We start from the raw sequence: 15,472 nt of genomic DNA on the forward strand, positions 1-15,472 counted from the left end.
CAATAGGTAAAAAAAAAAAAACGCTCACCAGCGCAAACTCACCTGAGAGCTCTGTGAGGGGGGACCCCTGGCGGTCGGCTTGCAGTTTTGAGTCCTCCCGCTGGGGGCATCATGACCAGCAGGCTCGGCGACGGTTTGGAGGTCAGCACCCTCACTGGGGAGCCTCCTCTGGCGGGACTGAGGGGGAGGGGCCTCTGGGGGGGCAAGGGTGACGGTCTGGGCTGTGGGGAGGAAAAAAAAGTTCATACTATGACTACCATCAGTTCGGGCGAGTACTTCCAAGTTCATTGGCCTTCTTTTTTGGCAAATGACTTTTCAGGCAGCCTCACCAGTGGCGATCGCGTGGGGTTGAGGGGCAGGGGCTTCTTAGGTGGGCTCAGTCGCTGCGGGGATTGCCGGGGCGCCGACGGGACGGGGGGGCGGTGCCCCCTGACATCCCGAGTCAACGGGGCGGGCCGCAGCGGGCGCACGATGTTAACCGGCTGGGTACCAACTGCCGCCGATTCTGGTCGGAGAGGAAGAACCTCTTTGCTGGTGGCAGAAAGCTACAGGATGAAAAACAATTATTATTTTTTTTTAGATGAACAATTTTATATCTTGAAGAAATATCTTGATAACTCACCCCCTTGTGGCTGCTGGCTTTGTTGATGGGTCCGACAACTTTGAGGTGAAAGGCCGGATTCAGGTGGCTGGTCTTCTTGGCTTTGTCTGTTTCCATTCTGACCACAAGAGGGCGCACTTCATTACAACCACTGGCGTATAACCCAAGCAAACCGCAAGCCAAGCAACGGGCACAAAATGTCGACGTCATATTTTATGTGCATGAATTACATATTGGATGATAAGCTCTTCACACACACGCACAGATTTTTTGGAGCCATTTGTTTCCAACCCCCTTCCAGTGGTGAAATTTGTCGAATTGATTACGCACATTCATCAGAGTCGCACATAAGCACTTAGTCTCTTTTACACAACGAGCAATCCAAGCTATTAGCGCCAAATGTCGACGTATTTCAAAGTCGTTTGTCCGGCTGGCGATGAACTGCTCGAGCAAGACACACTCGAGAGAGAGAGAGAGAGAGAGCCAGGCGGTTGGCCGTAAAAGCCGATGAGGAGTAAGAGAATGGTTACGCTACTTGTTGCTCTTGTTCTTGTCTCTCCGCGCCAGCCACTTGTGCAAGTAGGAGGTCTTGATGCGGTAGCAGTAGAAGAGCAGCAGCACGCCGGGCAGGAGCACCAGGAAGGCAAATAGAAGGCCCACCACCAAGCCCACCTGACCTGCACGCGACATGTTGACAAGTTCACCATCCTCCTCTTTTTTTTAAATGTGATTTTTCATGAGTAAGTTTGGATTTAGTTTAGACTTTCTTTGGGGGGAAATTCTGTTCATTTTAACATCCAGTTTGTTTTTATTTTTTTTGCTTTGTTTTAGTATTTATGAATTTTAGTATCAGTTTTTTCCCTTTATTTTTGTTTAAAATATCTTTTTCTCACTTTTTTTTTGTTAGAGTTTTTTTCAGGATTATTTTTTGCTCGTTTTCTTTAACAAAGTTGCCATCAAAATCCATTTTCCATCAAATGTCATCATTAACGTGTGTTTACTGACTGTCGTACTGCACGGGCCCGCTGTCCACGCTGCCTCCAAGTCCCGGCTTGTCGCAGAACGGGGGCGCCCAACCTCGATGGCAGTGGCAGTTGCCGTTGCTGTTGCACACCTAGCGCAAAGAAGGTGGATCCAAATCAAAGCGGGAAAAAAGACGCCACTCGCCGGCGCATGAACACAACCCCGCCCCCAGCCATCCCTCATGAATTTTACAACGTCAAAACACACTCATGCGGCCTTGGCCAAATCCAATCTGGGAGGACATGGTAATAGGGCAGCACTATTTGTGAAAATTTCCGGTCGCCAAAGGCCAGCTGACCCGCCAGGAGCTTTATAGACAAATGAATCTTGCATGGCGTTCCTTTCCTTATCTGGCTCAGGCTTGCTTCTGCCACGCCAATAAATCCTTTTTTGTTTTGTTTTGTTTGTGTTATCTTATTGCGTCCTCACCCCGTTGCCATGGCAGCGAGAGATGCACGTCTCCAACTCGCTAAAAGATGCGTTTTGACACCGGCGCTCCCGGCACACCTGCGAAGACGACACCAGCGAGTCAGAGTCGTGAAAAGAAATTGGCAAGACAGTCCAAGCAAATAAAAAGTTGCTTCCGAGGATGACGCAATAAACGGAATACTTGCTGCTTCTATTTGGAATTTCACAGTTATTGAGATGTTAAAAAAGTGCCCTGGGCTAACGTTAATATGAGTGCACTACAAGTTCCTATTTTTTATTTTTTTTTTAATGTTAGTGTTTTTGAGTCCTTTTATTATTATTATTTTTAAACCGCTCCAGGAAAACAGTCCAATTATTGTGCGAGGTTTGCTTGGGAATGTTTATGACAACAATCCATGCAGAAGAAAAGACAACAACAAAACTGACCTTGCCCTCGCCGCATTTGGTGCCCGTGGCGACCAAGCCGGGGTCGGGAAGGTCGCCCTGGCCGTCCTGGGTGCTGTAGACGTAGGTGCCGCGGCATTTGACCTCGATGCCACCCGTTTTGATGGTGGTGTCGATGGACACGGCGTTGGTGCCTTTGGGCTTCTTGGCGGCGCTGTGGCACTGGATCTTGCCGCATTTGGCGTCACTGGGCACAAAGTGGGTAACAAAAAATAAGTGGGAAAGAAGATTTTAAATTCAAACACAAATTTTTGTTAAAAAATTAAATTAAAATTGACTGAAACGATGCTTGTAAATAAGATCATATAATATCCATCCAATTTTGTAGTTCATTTTTTTAACTTATTTATTTTGGAATTGCTGATACGTTTTATTTCCGTACGAAAAAAGGATCAATAGTAGTTTGAGAATAATAGGCTTCCTTACTACAAATGTAGCGACTTTTTTTTGTATGTTCCCCTCAAAGAATGCTCCATATATTAAAAAAAAAAAAACTGAAACAAATAAAAACTAACAAAAAAAAAGTAAGTGAAGTCAAAAAAATTCAAATAAATCACAACTAACCATCCTGAAATTTCAAACAGAAACAAATAAAAAAATGACAACCCAGCTCTAAAAAATAATTGAATTAAAATAAAATCGTGAGAATTGCCAAACTATTCCCACCTCGTAGGGATCAACTAAATTAAAAAACAATCAACTGTGGCCTGTTTCCATGCTGTCTACGTAAATTCTTTGCAACTTCTTCCTCATTGATATGCAAATGAAAAGAGGCAAGTGTGCAAACTCGCATCCGTCATTCGAGGGGGAGGGGGCGGGGGGTCGATGACAATTACCGGACGATGAAGCTGAGTTGTTGCGGTGACTAATGCAAAGATTAGTCAGATTGTAACAGGACAGAGCTCGCATTTCCATATCCTCTAATCAGCCCAGCCGCCGCCACCGCCACGTCGTCTTAATGATTCCTGCGGGGCCACATAATCGTTGTGGGCAGCGCAGCAATCAACTTCCTTAATCCGCTCGTTCATTAACATAACTAAATTGCTCATTTGGATCCATTAATTCGCAGGAGCAGCACGCTGTGGAAACAGCCTCCCAAAAAAAAAGAGCAAATTTCGGAAGGGGAGAACACGACACAAAAGAATCAGACCAGATGCCATCGTCCTCACCTTTTGGCGCACTTGACGTAGTTGCCGCGCTCGTCTTTCCCGCAGTTCCCGAAAGCGTTCCCCGCAGCGTTGACGTCTTCGAAACTGGCGTCGTGCGCCGGACGGGCACCTGGGGAACAAAGCGAGAGGCGTGGTTTTGTATTTATTTAATTGGATTTATTTGATTTATAGTTACATTTGTAAATATACTTCACACTATGTGGCCAAACAGTTTCAAATGATTTCAAAAACATTGAAACCAACTTGCAAATGATTACATTGCAAAAAAAAAAAAAAAAAAGAAGAAGAAGAAAAAAAAGCACCTGAAGACTCTCCGTAACTAAGTTAGCTCCTCCTCAACAGGAAGAATTGAGACGTACACCAATTCCTATTCAACAACTATTGCTGGGCCCAAAGTAATCCAAACTGGAGAAAAGAGCTAACTTGAGACTGGGATCGACAGAAATCTTCCGATAAAAAAAGCTCCTTCGTTGCCTGTTAGTGGCGTCGAAGCACTACTTTGCTTTTAGACAGCCTTCTCATGAAAAAATAAATAAATAAATCAGTGCTTCTGACCTCACTTCAACACCAAAGAGACCAAAAGAAGGCGCCAAAGCACTACTTCTTGACTAAAATTCAATGTATGACTCCTCGCCGAGTTTGGCGTACTTACCGGCGCCCCACAACTGCAAGCACTGCTGCTGATGGGTCAGACACATGCCGTTGTAGCAGTAGGCCCGTCCCGCCTGGCACGAGGATCCGTCCAGTAGGTAGACGTTGGTGGGGCAGTAGGGCGCCGCGCCCGTGCAGTACTCGGGCAGATCGCAGGCCCCGGCCGGGCCCCGGCACATGGTGCCCGGTTGCTTCAGCTGAGTTCATTGCATAAAATCAACATCGGATTTTCATTTCAAGGCTTGTCGTGGAGAGACGGAAAAATAAACGTCGCTCGTTTTGTCACTTGACTGAGCTCGTCGTCTTTGCAATAGTTTCGACGGAAGCGATGATAGCAGAGACGGCGAAGCGTTTGAAGATGTCTGACTGTGTGTGTGTGTGTGTGTGTGTGTGTGTGTGTGTGTGTGTGTGTGTGTGCGTGTTTCCCTACCTTACAAGCTTGGCAACAAACTCCATGGGCACACTGAGCCCCTTCTTTCAGCGTGCAATTATTGGCATTGCAACAGTCATTGGTGCATTCCTGCAAGTAAACAGAGGTTGGCGGCCATGATTATTCCTCAACCCGCGTTTGTTCCTTTTTTTTGTGTCCAAGGATTTTGTCTGTATTTCTTGCAAAAGTCATGAAACCTGAGATATATATTTTTTTTTGTCCGATTCCGCTTTTCTGAATCATCTCCTCTATTTTCTGCTTCTGAAAGAGGCATTTTCATGCTTACTACACTTGAAGGGCATAAATGAAATCGGTCCTTTGGAATTGAGGACATGCAGGTATGGAAGCCCATCCCTGCCGGCAAAAAATATAAATAAATAAATAAATAAATAAATAAATAAATAAATAAATAAATAAATAAATAAGGACTTTCCCCCAAATTATTTTTTCCTCAAAATATTAAAATATATATATACTTTTTTTTTTTTTTTTTTTACTGTCAGAAAGCACATGCAACAACAAATGCATTTGACATACTTTCCGCACGTCTATACTGGGGCCGTTATTTGGGATCTTGCCGATTATCGGCATCGGCCTTTTTTTTTATTCATTCGACAGCCGATAAAGCGATGAATTCACAACTGGTTAGGGATTAACAGATTCTCCGATGGCTATTGTACTTTTTCCAGCTGTAGTTTCATTGAGCTGAAGGAACACGTTAGGTACTATCACTTGGTTAAAAAAAAAAACAATAATAAAATAAAATAATCATAACCTAAAAGAAACGTGGCAGCAACAACCGATCCCTTCAATAAACTGGAGACACTTTTCAGCGGCAAGAAAATTAAAGAAGATGGCGAACAAGTCTTAACTAGATAAAATGTTGGCGAGGGGGGTGCGGGCGCCGAGTATAAAAATAAAAACGCAGAGGTGCGGCGCGCTGCCGTTGTGTCACGCTGCGCGCTCGACACACACACACGCCGCAGCATCTCCTGTTGCCATGGCGTCCTCTGTAGAGCCGGCGCTTTGCTCCTCCGAACAAATGTGAGAGTTGATTCAAGCGCAGGGGAGACGGGGGGGGGGGGTCTAGGAGCAAGGGCGTTAAATTACCCCGGCGTGACGGAAGGGAGAAGGGATTATGAGCGCCGACAACAACAACAGCACGCGCTTGGCCGCGCTTGTGTGCTCTGACAGTCGCTCCACAAAGAAGCAACGACGGAATTCTCATCGCACAAAGCAACGTGCCAAGTCATCAAAACGGCTCATCTTTAGCAATGAGAGGGGGAAAAAAAAAAGAAAAATTATATGTGCAGATTTTTGTTCCTATTTGAAAAATGTCGCTGAGCAAAAGTAAGAAGAGGCGACATGCTCACGTCGGCTTGGCCGCAGTCGCATTCCTCGCCGTCCTCCACGAAGCCGTTGCCGCACCTTTTCCCGCCCACCAGGTCCTTCATGTTGGGCATGTCGTAGAGACACATGCCGCCGCCCTTCTGGAAGTAGCTGTCCAGGTCGCGCTTGCTGCACTGGCTGAACACTTTGGGAAACGGATGCCTGAAGGGGAAAGTTACCGACGCTCAGTCGCGAGCCAGGTGGCGACTCGGGGCGGCGGGCCTCACCCACCCGGTGGCGGCCGCCATGACGCAACCCCCCTGGTCGGCCGTGGCCTCCACGCAGCAGCCGTCGTGGTCGTGACTCATCCCAAAGTTGTGGCCGATCTCGTGGGCCATGGTGGCCGCCGCGCCGATGGACAGCTCCGAGTGGTCCTGGACAGTCGCAAAAAACGCGTCCACGGAAAAAAAATTGGATCAAAAAGGGGGAGCCACCACGAGTTGGTTCAATTTGAACCGACAATTTTTTTTTAATTACAAAAGAACCCTCAAAATGTTGTTTTGTACAAAAACACTCAAATGATTCTTTTATATCAAAACTATTGATGAAAAAATAACTAGAAGTTCTTTTTATTACAAAACAACCACAAAAACACAAAAAAAATTACTCTTTTGTATAAAAACTTGATAAAAAAAAAAAGGCTGGTCAATTTAACCTAACATTTGTTTCTCCACAAAAGAACCCCCCAAATTTGGTTATTTTGTTGTTTTGTACAGAAATAAAAAAAAAGATTATTTTATATAAAAAAAAAAGTCTAGTTAATTTAAGCTAACATTTTTTTTCTGCATAAAACCACCCACAAAATTGGGTTATTTTGTTGTTTTGTACATAAAAAAAAAAAAAAGATTTTATATAAAAAATGTCGATAAAAAAAAAAAAAAAGGTCTAGTCAATTGAAGCTAAAAAAAATTTTCTCCATAAAACAACCCACAAAATTGGGTTATTTTAGACAAAACAACATTCTGAACCCAATGATAGATCAAAAGTGATCAACTGCTACTTGGCTCAATTTGATCTATTTTATTGCGATTATTTTTTTCACAAAACAATCATATATCTTAGGTTGTTGTTAGGCAACAAATTTGCGAGTGCAGAGCATCAAGTCGCCGTCTCCTACCACATTGATCCCTCCGGAGTTCTCCAGACTGCACATGCCCTCCAGCGGCGCCATCCCTATGGTCGTCCCCTTGAAGATCACGCCGCTGCCAGAGAAAGAGGCGGCCACGTAAACACCACTTAACCGCCGCCGCTGATTTAGTGACATCGATCGCCGCCACCGCCGGGAGCGAGAGGACACCCCGACAACCTCCGGCCACTTTCTCAAGCGAGAACTTTTCCGATTGAGCAACTCACGTGAGCAGTTGTGCGTTGTCGTGCTTCTTGCGGGACTTGAGCTTCTGTCGCCACTGGAGGAAGGACCAGAGGGTAGCGTTGGGCTCCTCGGTGACGATGCACTGGTCCCGCTCAGTCCACACCTCCAGACCGATAAGAGGCACGCGGATGTTCAGAGCCCTGTAGAACTGAAAGAGAGTGTTCCCGACAATGGCGTGGCGGCAAAGTCCGCCGGAAAAGCGCCGCTCACCTTGTCCACATAGTTGGCGATTTCCATGATCCTCGTCTTGATTTTCTCATAGTCTCGATTCTGTCGTTTAAACTGCAAAGATGGCCGAACGTCAGCGGGCGTCGTGAGCGCAAACTCCCGCTATTGCACTTTGGCCCGAATTGGACGAGGCAGGAGAAAAATCTTAATGAACCGAGCGAGGACGTTCATGAAGACAAAGTGGCTCGTCGACGGACTTTATAGGCCCTCGTGGTTCCATTTCCACTTTGCTTCATGAAGTACACCTCATCTCGTCTTCACGACGACTCCCTTGGCGCCAAAGACGATATTTGCAAAATTCACAACAGATGTTTGATCCTCTTTCGAATCGATTTTTGACATGAGGCCAAGGTGACACGGAGCAATTGATGGACATCTTCGCAAGTGAATGTCTCCGGAAATGAAAATAAAACACACGCGCAATTGATCGGCTCCTTGAAAAAGTACTGAAAGAAAGGCAAGTGCATTCGGAAATAGCACAAGCGAAACAATTATCGTATTCAAATCGACATCGTAATGCAATTTTTAAATCCTGAAGGCTGCAATTTGAAAAAAAAAATAGTTGGTCGGTCTCTTCACAAAAAGACCTTCACAAAGTAATCGTGTAATGAATCAAAAATATTGAAGGCGAGTCGATTATTTTTTAAAGCCATTCAGGCCTAATCAAAGGACGTGGAAATCCGAAACGTTTTTGTGAGTCGTGTAAAGAAGCGGAAGGGGCTCTTACTAGCGTGTTGTCAGCCACAATGTAGAGCTCCATGTACTTGGTGGTGCCCCACGTGTTTCTTTTCACCTGGAAGAATATCAAAGAGGGATGAAGTACATCATTTGATGACAGTGGCCATTTGTGTTTCTTCTCGAAATTGCAAGTATGGCCTCACAGTTGCCATGGCGGCGTCCGGTGGTTAGCTTGTAGCCCTTTTCAAGTTTGCCACCAGGTTTAAAGCAATACATTGCGGCGTATCATTCGCAAGAATGCTAACATTACACTATTGCTTTTTAAGCTAATTTACTTAAGCTCGTATGCTAGCTGATAGCATTGGGGTGGTGACGAGACATTATTTAAAGCTCAGTGATTCGCAATACATTGCGGCGTATCATTCGCGGGAATGCTAACATTACGATATTGCTATTTAAGCTAGGTGACTTGTATGCTAGCTGATAGCATCGGGGTGATTATGACAGCACACGGTGAACCGCGACTATTTAATTAATATTTATATAATTGCGTGAAGTTGTTTTGAAGCCAAAGCAACGAATAGCGTCATTTCTGATTGTGTACGTGCTGGATGCTTTTCTGCTCCTGTGCTGTTTGTTACACACTGCGGTAAATCAATCAATAAACAAGTCCCTTTTTAATGATCCTCTTCGTTTTAAGTGCTTTGCCGTTATCTGCCAGTGGCTATAAGCAACTCCAAACCTCAATTAATCAGTCTCTTGGATATCATAGAATGAATCTGGCCTGTATCTCTCGTGACAAACAGGGCATCGCAATCTTTTATCGGGAAAGAAGCAAACAAAAAAGCCTCCGGACCCAAAGCGGGATTAGTTTAGCACTCCGAACCAGATTGGTTAATAGGAAGCCAGCACGGGTGGGGAAAATGGAGAGTCGGGACCGGAAGGATGAGAAAGAAATGGATGGATGGTGCACCGGCGGAGAGCTAAGAGCGCTTCGGCTAATGATGTGGACCCATCGAGTGATTGATGGTCCAAATATGGGAGAATAAATTAGAACCAAAATACACAAAGCATTCAAGACAAATGATGGCAGGAAGGGGGGGGGGGGAGAGTAGATGCGAGGCTAAGCGAGCTGCGTTCAATTCATCTTCCTTTGTGAAGACACATCAAATAGTTGAAGCACCACCCGGAGAGCTCTTCAGGAGGAAGAAAAAAAAAAATCAACGGCCGTCTTGGAATATAAGTGATAATGTGATGGCTTGGCCTGCATCCATTTTTTTTCTTAACTCATTCAATTCCATTGACGGTCAAAGATATGAACTGGGTTGACAGTGATTGAGTTAATTAACGCTGACCCTTAAATGATGCAGTCGGAGGAAGTCGGACACGTGGTCAAACGCCGCGTGGTGACGGCCGTGACCGCAATCGCCGCCTTTCAATTCCAGTTGTTGGGCAGGGAGCAAGGAATGGAGGAGGGGGGGATCGGCGCCCGCCTGTGGCTCCAGGTAGAAGCTGCTGCTCACATTTAACGAGATCAGGCCCCTGCGGCGACGGGAGGAAAACGTCATCAACTTTGAAATGCTTCAATTCTAAGTTGACTTTTCAAACGGAAAAGTATGAGCGGAAATCGACTTTTGAGGAATAAAACCAATGTCTTGTTTGTAGCAACACTTGGGCGAACGTTGGCGAGGATGTCGCTACTTCGAGAACCAAGTCGTTGGGATAGAAAGGAAGGCCCGACCGACTCATGCAGATTTTTGAAGCCCAAAATGTCAATAACTGATTCATCAGCGGATTCATTAAAATAATTTACATTTATTTAAAATCAAATTACAATGGATTTGAAAAAAAAATCCTTCATTTCTCAATACATTGTATTCGTTTAACTTCATAACGGGAAAGAAAATCGTCATCCAAAGCAGGAGAGCATTCCAATTTTTGTCTTTGCCGAGATGAATCGGTCGGGCCTTCGTAAAAACTTTTTTTTTTTCTTTTAATCGAAATATTCAAAAGTTTGAGCAGCCCTGGCTTGAGCGTATCAGATGAGTCATTTTCAAGGACCAAAGTCTGTCAGGATTAATGAGGATCTTCTTCTTCAAAAGTGAAGAATAATCCCGCAGACGGCACCTGAGCAGGGAAACAGTCGCCAATTTGCATGCGCATCAGTCGGGATACCAAGCACGTCTCCTTCCCTTCTTGAAATATTCACTAAGGTGAAACTGTCTCATATCCCCCTGAGAGCCAACAGTGGCTGGACAGTTAAAAAAAATAAAAATAAAATAGCATTAGCTTGTTGTCCACACCTGACACCTGAGCACACGCTGAGGGCCACCCAGGAATCCGGATGACCTTTGACATTTCCGTGATAGAAGCAGTGATCCTGAAAAAGAAAGAAAGAAAGAAACAAACAAATAAATAAATAAATAAACCCCTGTGGATAGAAGATGGAATAAATAAATAAATAAATAAATAAATAAATAAATAAATAAATTGCGTCCTTACAATTAAATGAATAAAATAAAATGCATATTTGCTGGAACCGCAGATGTCATTACCAATAAAAATACAAACAAATAAATAAATAAAAATGAAATGAAATAAAATGTAGTTTCGTACTTGCTGGAATCGCCGATGTCAACACCATGTGTATGGGAGAAAATACGACTTCATTTTTTTTTTCTTTTTTTTTTTTTTTGGGGACAAACACCCCGAAGCAATTTTGCAGGGAACGCTTGATGTGAAATATTTGCGAGCCGCCGGCAAAGGACGGACTCCTGCCACAAATTTGCCACTGCAGGTCTCGCTCGGTCCGAGCCGAGCTGCTTTACTGAGCATAAAGCAAAGAGCACACGCTCGTTGGCTTCCAAATCGCCGTAATGGAGTGTTAACATTTTCCGCTTTTGACGTGACATCCAGTTCAAAGCCAACAAGCCGATGTCGACGCTCGCCCGAGCGGAAAAGAATCAAAAGCGCCCACGTTGGCCCTTATTACCGGCTGCTCATGTTAAAAGGAGACTTTATCGCCGGCAGGTTTAAATTATGCAAGCGGGTTGGATGTTGTTTTTTTTTTTTTTTTTAAATTGTCACTTCATCAGAGCGTGAAATGAGCTCTTTCATTCCAGCTCGGTTATAGCGGACATACAAATTAATTGTCAGCGAGGGAGGGGTGGGGGTGGGGGGGGCAACATCTAGCGATGAACTCCTGCCAGCGTGCGACGCAGACGGGCAGATGTGGCATCCAAACGGAGACGCATTCTCGCAGGCTGTTTTGAGTTGATTTCCGGACCCGACCGGGACCGAGCGATGAGTAGAATGTCATTTGCGATTCGCAAACGCGTGCAATTTGGAGAGGGGGCGATAAAATGCTCCATTTTCTTTCCCTTATGAAATTTGCCCATAGCATCACCTATAAATTGTAATGGACTCATTTTTGTTTATGTTTGTCACAACAATGCAGGGGAAGTGGATCTTGAGAAAAAAACAAACAAAAAAAAGACATAATAATAATAAAATGCCATTATAATAATAATAATCAAATGACAACAAAACGACATAATAATAATAATAATTCAAAACTGTTGAGTCCTGTTCAGGACCACAGATGTAAAAAGTGGGAAGACAAAGCCCAGAAGTCCTAATCGAATTTGCGTCCGGGCCAAATCAGTTTAGTGCTGAAGGGAGAAGAAGGTGGAGAATATTCAATCTTCTGCCTTGTAAGCGGAACATCATTTTGTCCTTTTTGGACTGGATGATCCAAGAAGTAATGCAGCCTCATCTTTTAGGCTGCCTTTGGGAGGGAGGGAGGGAGGGAGGGAGGGAGGGAGGGAGGGAGGGAGGGAGGGAGGGAGGGAGGGGGATGAGGGAGGGAGGGAGAGGGAGAGGGAGAGAGAGAGACAGAGACAGAGCGCGAGAGAGAGAGCGCGAGAGACAGAGAGAGAGAGACAGAGAGAGACAGAGAGATAGAGATATGAGAGAGAGAGAGAGAGAGAGAGAGAGAGAGAGAGAGAGAGAGAGAGAGAGAGAGAGAGAGAGACAGAGTGCGAGAGCGAGAGAGAGAGCGCGAGAGACAGAGAGAGAGAGACAGAGAGAGAGAGACAGAGAGAGACAGAGAGATAGAGATATGAGAGAGAGAGAAAGAGAGAGAGAGAGAGAGGGAGAGGGAGAGACAGAGACAGAGCGCGAGAGCGAGAGAGAGAGCGCGAGAGACAGAGAGAGAGAGACAGAGAGAGACAGAGAGATAGAGATATGAGAGAGAGAGAGAGAGAGAGAGACAGAGTGCGAGAGCGAGAGAGAGAGCGCGAGAGACAGAGAGAGAGAGACAGAGAGAGACAGAGAGATAGAGATATGAGAGAGAGAGAGAGAGAGAGAGAGAGAGAGAGAGAGAGAGAGAGACAGAGAGATAGAGATATGAGAGAGAGAGAGAGAGAGAGAGAGAGAGAGAGAGAGAGAGAGAGAGAGAGAGAGAGAGAGAGAGACAGAGTGCGAGAGCGAGAGAGAGAGCGCGAGAGACAGAGAGAGAGAGACAGAGAGAGACAGAGAGATAGAGATATGAGAGAGAGAGAGAGAGAGAGAGAGAGAGAGAGAGAGAGACAGAGAGACAGAGAGAGAGTGTGAGAGCGAGAAAGTGAGAGAGAGAGAGAGAGAGAGAGAGAGATAGAGACAGAGTGCGAGAGCGAGAGAGCGCGAGAGACAGAGAGAGAGAGAGACAGAGAGAGACAGAGAGAGACAGAGAGATAGAGATATGAGAGAGAGAGAGAGAGAGAGACAGAGTGCGAGAGCGAGAGAGAGAGCGCGAGAGACAGAGAGAGAGAGACAGAGAGAGACAGAGAGATAGAGATTGAGAGAGAGAGAAAGAGAGAGAGAGAGACAGAGAGAGACAGAGAGATAGAGATATGAGAGAGAGAGAAAGAGAGAGAGAGAGAGAGAGAGAGAGAGAGAGACAGAGAGACAGAGAGAGAGTGTGAGAGCGAGAAAGTGAGAGAGAGAGAGAGAGAGAGAGAAAGAGAAAGAGAAAGAGAAAGAGAAAGAGCGAGAGACAGAGAGACAGAGCGAGAGTGTGAGAGCGAGAGAGAGCGAGAGAGAGCGAGAGAGAGCGAGAGAGCGAGAGAGAGAGAGAGGTTATCTCCTGAGCGCTGTCTCACAACGAATCTCGAAACCAACCGACGTGCGCTCACAAGACGGCTGCGCCGCATGATGCGAGTATGACATCAACGATAAAAACCAACTCAAGCGATGCCGTCAAAGTTGCCAACACGCCGCAGGCCAAATTTGAGAAATGCCGCCCACCGGGACGGATAAGCGTGTCGTCAATTTGCCGAGTGGCCATCAAACAGAAGGTACGAGGGCCCGGCCGGCCATGACGGCTTGAAGACACACTTTGGATTGGATTTACTTACGGTGAAATTCCCGCCGGTCACGGTCACCGGCTGTCCGTCGTCGGTGTAATAGGTCTCGCTGAAATCTGGACCCAAAAGCTCACTAGAAGAAAACAACAACACATCGGTTGACTTCAGTGCTCAGGCCCGACTGGGTCTCCCGCGGCAACGCAGATAAAGACGCCTTTTGAAAACGGCCGCCGTGTTCACGAGGTGCGCGTCACACATTTGTGACTGAAACACGCCGTTGTGTCGGACCCGTCACATGCCGATTCTTAAATATAGCAAGTCGCGCCGCTTTGCTAGCAGTTGGCCTTTCTTTGCCAGCTGTTGCTACGGATAAAAGCCCGTCAGTCCGTCCGTCCGTCCGTCCGTCCATCCAGCAAAGGCTTGTGTGCATTCGAGTTCAACAAACGGCGCGGCAGCTACTGCTGCTTTAATTAAAGCGGGGTGAAGAGACCCAATTAAAGCTTGCAGCATTTCTACGAGGAGCCAAAGATTGCATGGTTTTATTTTTTCGGCCGCTATTCTTTTTAAAAAAAAGTAATAATAAATCACCAGAAAGCTCACAGGCTGGCCTTAAAGAAGTTAAAAAGAAGAAAGAAGGGGAAAAAACATAAAGGATTAGATTTAAAAAACAAAACTGTCAGTTTGTCTCCGATTTTTTTTTTTTTTTTTTTTTACTAACACAATACAAATATTAAGGGACCAAAAGGGATTTTATTAATTTTTTATACATTGTTTTATTAGTTAATTATCATCATTTTATTCTGGAGTGAAATTGGAATACAAAGCCCTCTTTGGACAGGCCCAGCTGGGGATGCTAACCGATTTTTTTTTTAAAATTGGGTTTAGACCTTTTTCACACTTTCATACTGAGAAAAAATAGTTTGTTAAACAGTCTCATCTTTTTAAATACAGTGGCTATAAAAAGTCTACATACCCCTGTCAAATCCCAGATTTTGTGCTCTATAAAATAACAGGAATAAAGTATAACCTGCTCAACTCAATTGAAAATAAACCTTAGAAAGTGAGGTAATAATAGACAAGTGAGATAATGTAGTTGCATATGTGTGCACACCCTCAATTTCAACTGTTCTAGTATGCTTTTCCTGTTTCCTGTTCCCTCAAAATCTTTGACTAAGGCCCCAGAAAAACATGTCAGACATGTCGTCAGGTGTTCAAAACACGCCTGACATGTTTTCTTGACTTCAAGAGTAGCATCATTTCATCATTGTTAATTCAAGGCACATGATTGTGCCAGTGGAGCATATTTGCATGCAGAGAATTCGCCAAGTGGAAGGCTCCCAGACAAACACTTTGAGAGCTTAAAGAAGTCATCCGTTCAAAAATAAAAAAATAAATAAATAGGGGGAAAAAAAGCAGCAGGTCTCTGGCCGTTTTTCTTTTTATCACACTAAATGCCTCTGGAGAAATGAGAAGGTAAGCGAGGTGCCATTTGCTCTGGCCAGATATTTGAGACTTAAAGGGGAAGGGGAGGGGCTGGCAAATGAAAGATGGCAAGCGGGCCCAGCAGGACGTCGGCGCGTCGCCGGCGGCCCGTCGCGGCCAATTGCTTTCAGAAGGTCACATTGTGAGCGATGAGGCCCACCTGCTCTTTAAGGCGGACCGTGAACGAGACGCATGGCGACGCTGTGAACTTGACAGGAAGAGGCGTGGGCT

At 45.2% G+C, this 15,472-nt stretch overlaps 1 protein-coding gene across 2 annotated transcripts in view; it reads right to left on the minus strand.

Moving 5' to 3' along the window:
• Positions 1 to 15,472, minus strand: part of adam19a (ADAM metallopeptidase domain 19a) — a 33,351-nt gene that overhangs the window by 1,010 nt on the left and 16,869 nt on the right. The window contains exons 4-22 of one of the 2 annotated variants that reach the window (XM_049745161.2): positions 13,811 to 13,892; positions 10,718 to 10,794; positions 9,770 to 9,956; positions 8,464 to 8,529; positions 7,719 to 7,790; positions 7,490 to 7,656; positions 7,254 to 7,338; positions 6,368 to 6,510; positions 6,121 to 6,298; positions 4,748 to 4,837; positions 4,319 to 4,514; positions 3,667 to 3,775; positions 2,480 to 2,684; positions 2,054 to 2,131; positions 1,607 to 1,715; positions 1,137 to 1,278; positions 623 to 719; positions 330 to 545; positions 43 to 221 (exon numbers count right to left, since the gene is read on the minus strand). In XM_049745161.2, the coding sequence (XP_049601118.1) occupies positions 43 to 221; positions 330 to 545; positions 623 to 719; positions 1,137 to 1,278; positions 1,607 to 1,715; positions 2,054 to 2,131; positions 2,480 to 2,684; positions 3,667 to 3,775; positions 4,319 to 4,514; positions 4,748 to 4,837; positions 6,121 to 6,298; positions 6,368 to 6,510; positions 7,254 to 7,338; positions 7,490 to 7,656; positions 7,719 to 7,790; positions 8,464 to 8,529; positions 9,770 to 9,956; positions 10,718 to 10,794; positions 13,811 to 13,892 (2,478 nt within the window). Of the gene's footprint in view, positions 1 to 28; positions 222 to 329; positions 546 to 622; positions 720 to 1,136; positions 1,279 to 1,606; positions 1,716 to 2,053; positions 2,132 to 2,479; positions 2,685 to 3,666; positions 3,776 to 4,318; positions 4,515 to 4,747; positions 4,838 to 6,120; positions 6,299 to 6,367; positions 6,511 to 7,253; positions 7,339 to 7,489; positions 7,657 to 7,718; positions 7,791 to 8,463; positions 8,530 to 9,769; positions 9,957 to 10,717; positions 10,795 to 13,810; positions 13,893 to 15,472 lie in introns of both variants that reach the window. The other variant, XM_049745169.2, reaches the window with a different exon arrangement.

The sequence above is a fragment of the Syngnathus scovelli genome, chromosome 1 (genome assembly GCF_024217435.2).
Source record: "Syngnathus scovelli strain Florida chromosome 1, RoL_Ssco_1.2, whole genome shotgun sequence".
Taxonomy (NCBI): domain Eukaryota; kingdom Metazoa; phylum Chordata; class Actinopteri; order Syngnathiformes; family Syngnathidae; genus Syngnathus; species Syngnathus scovelli.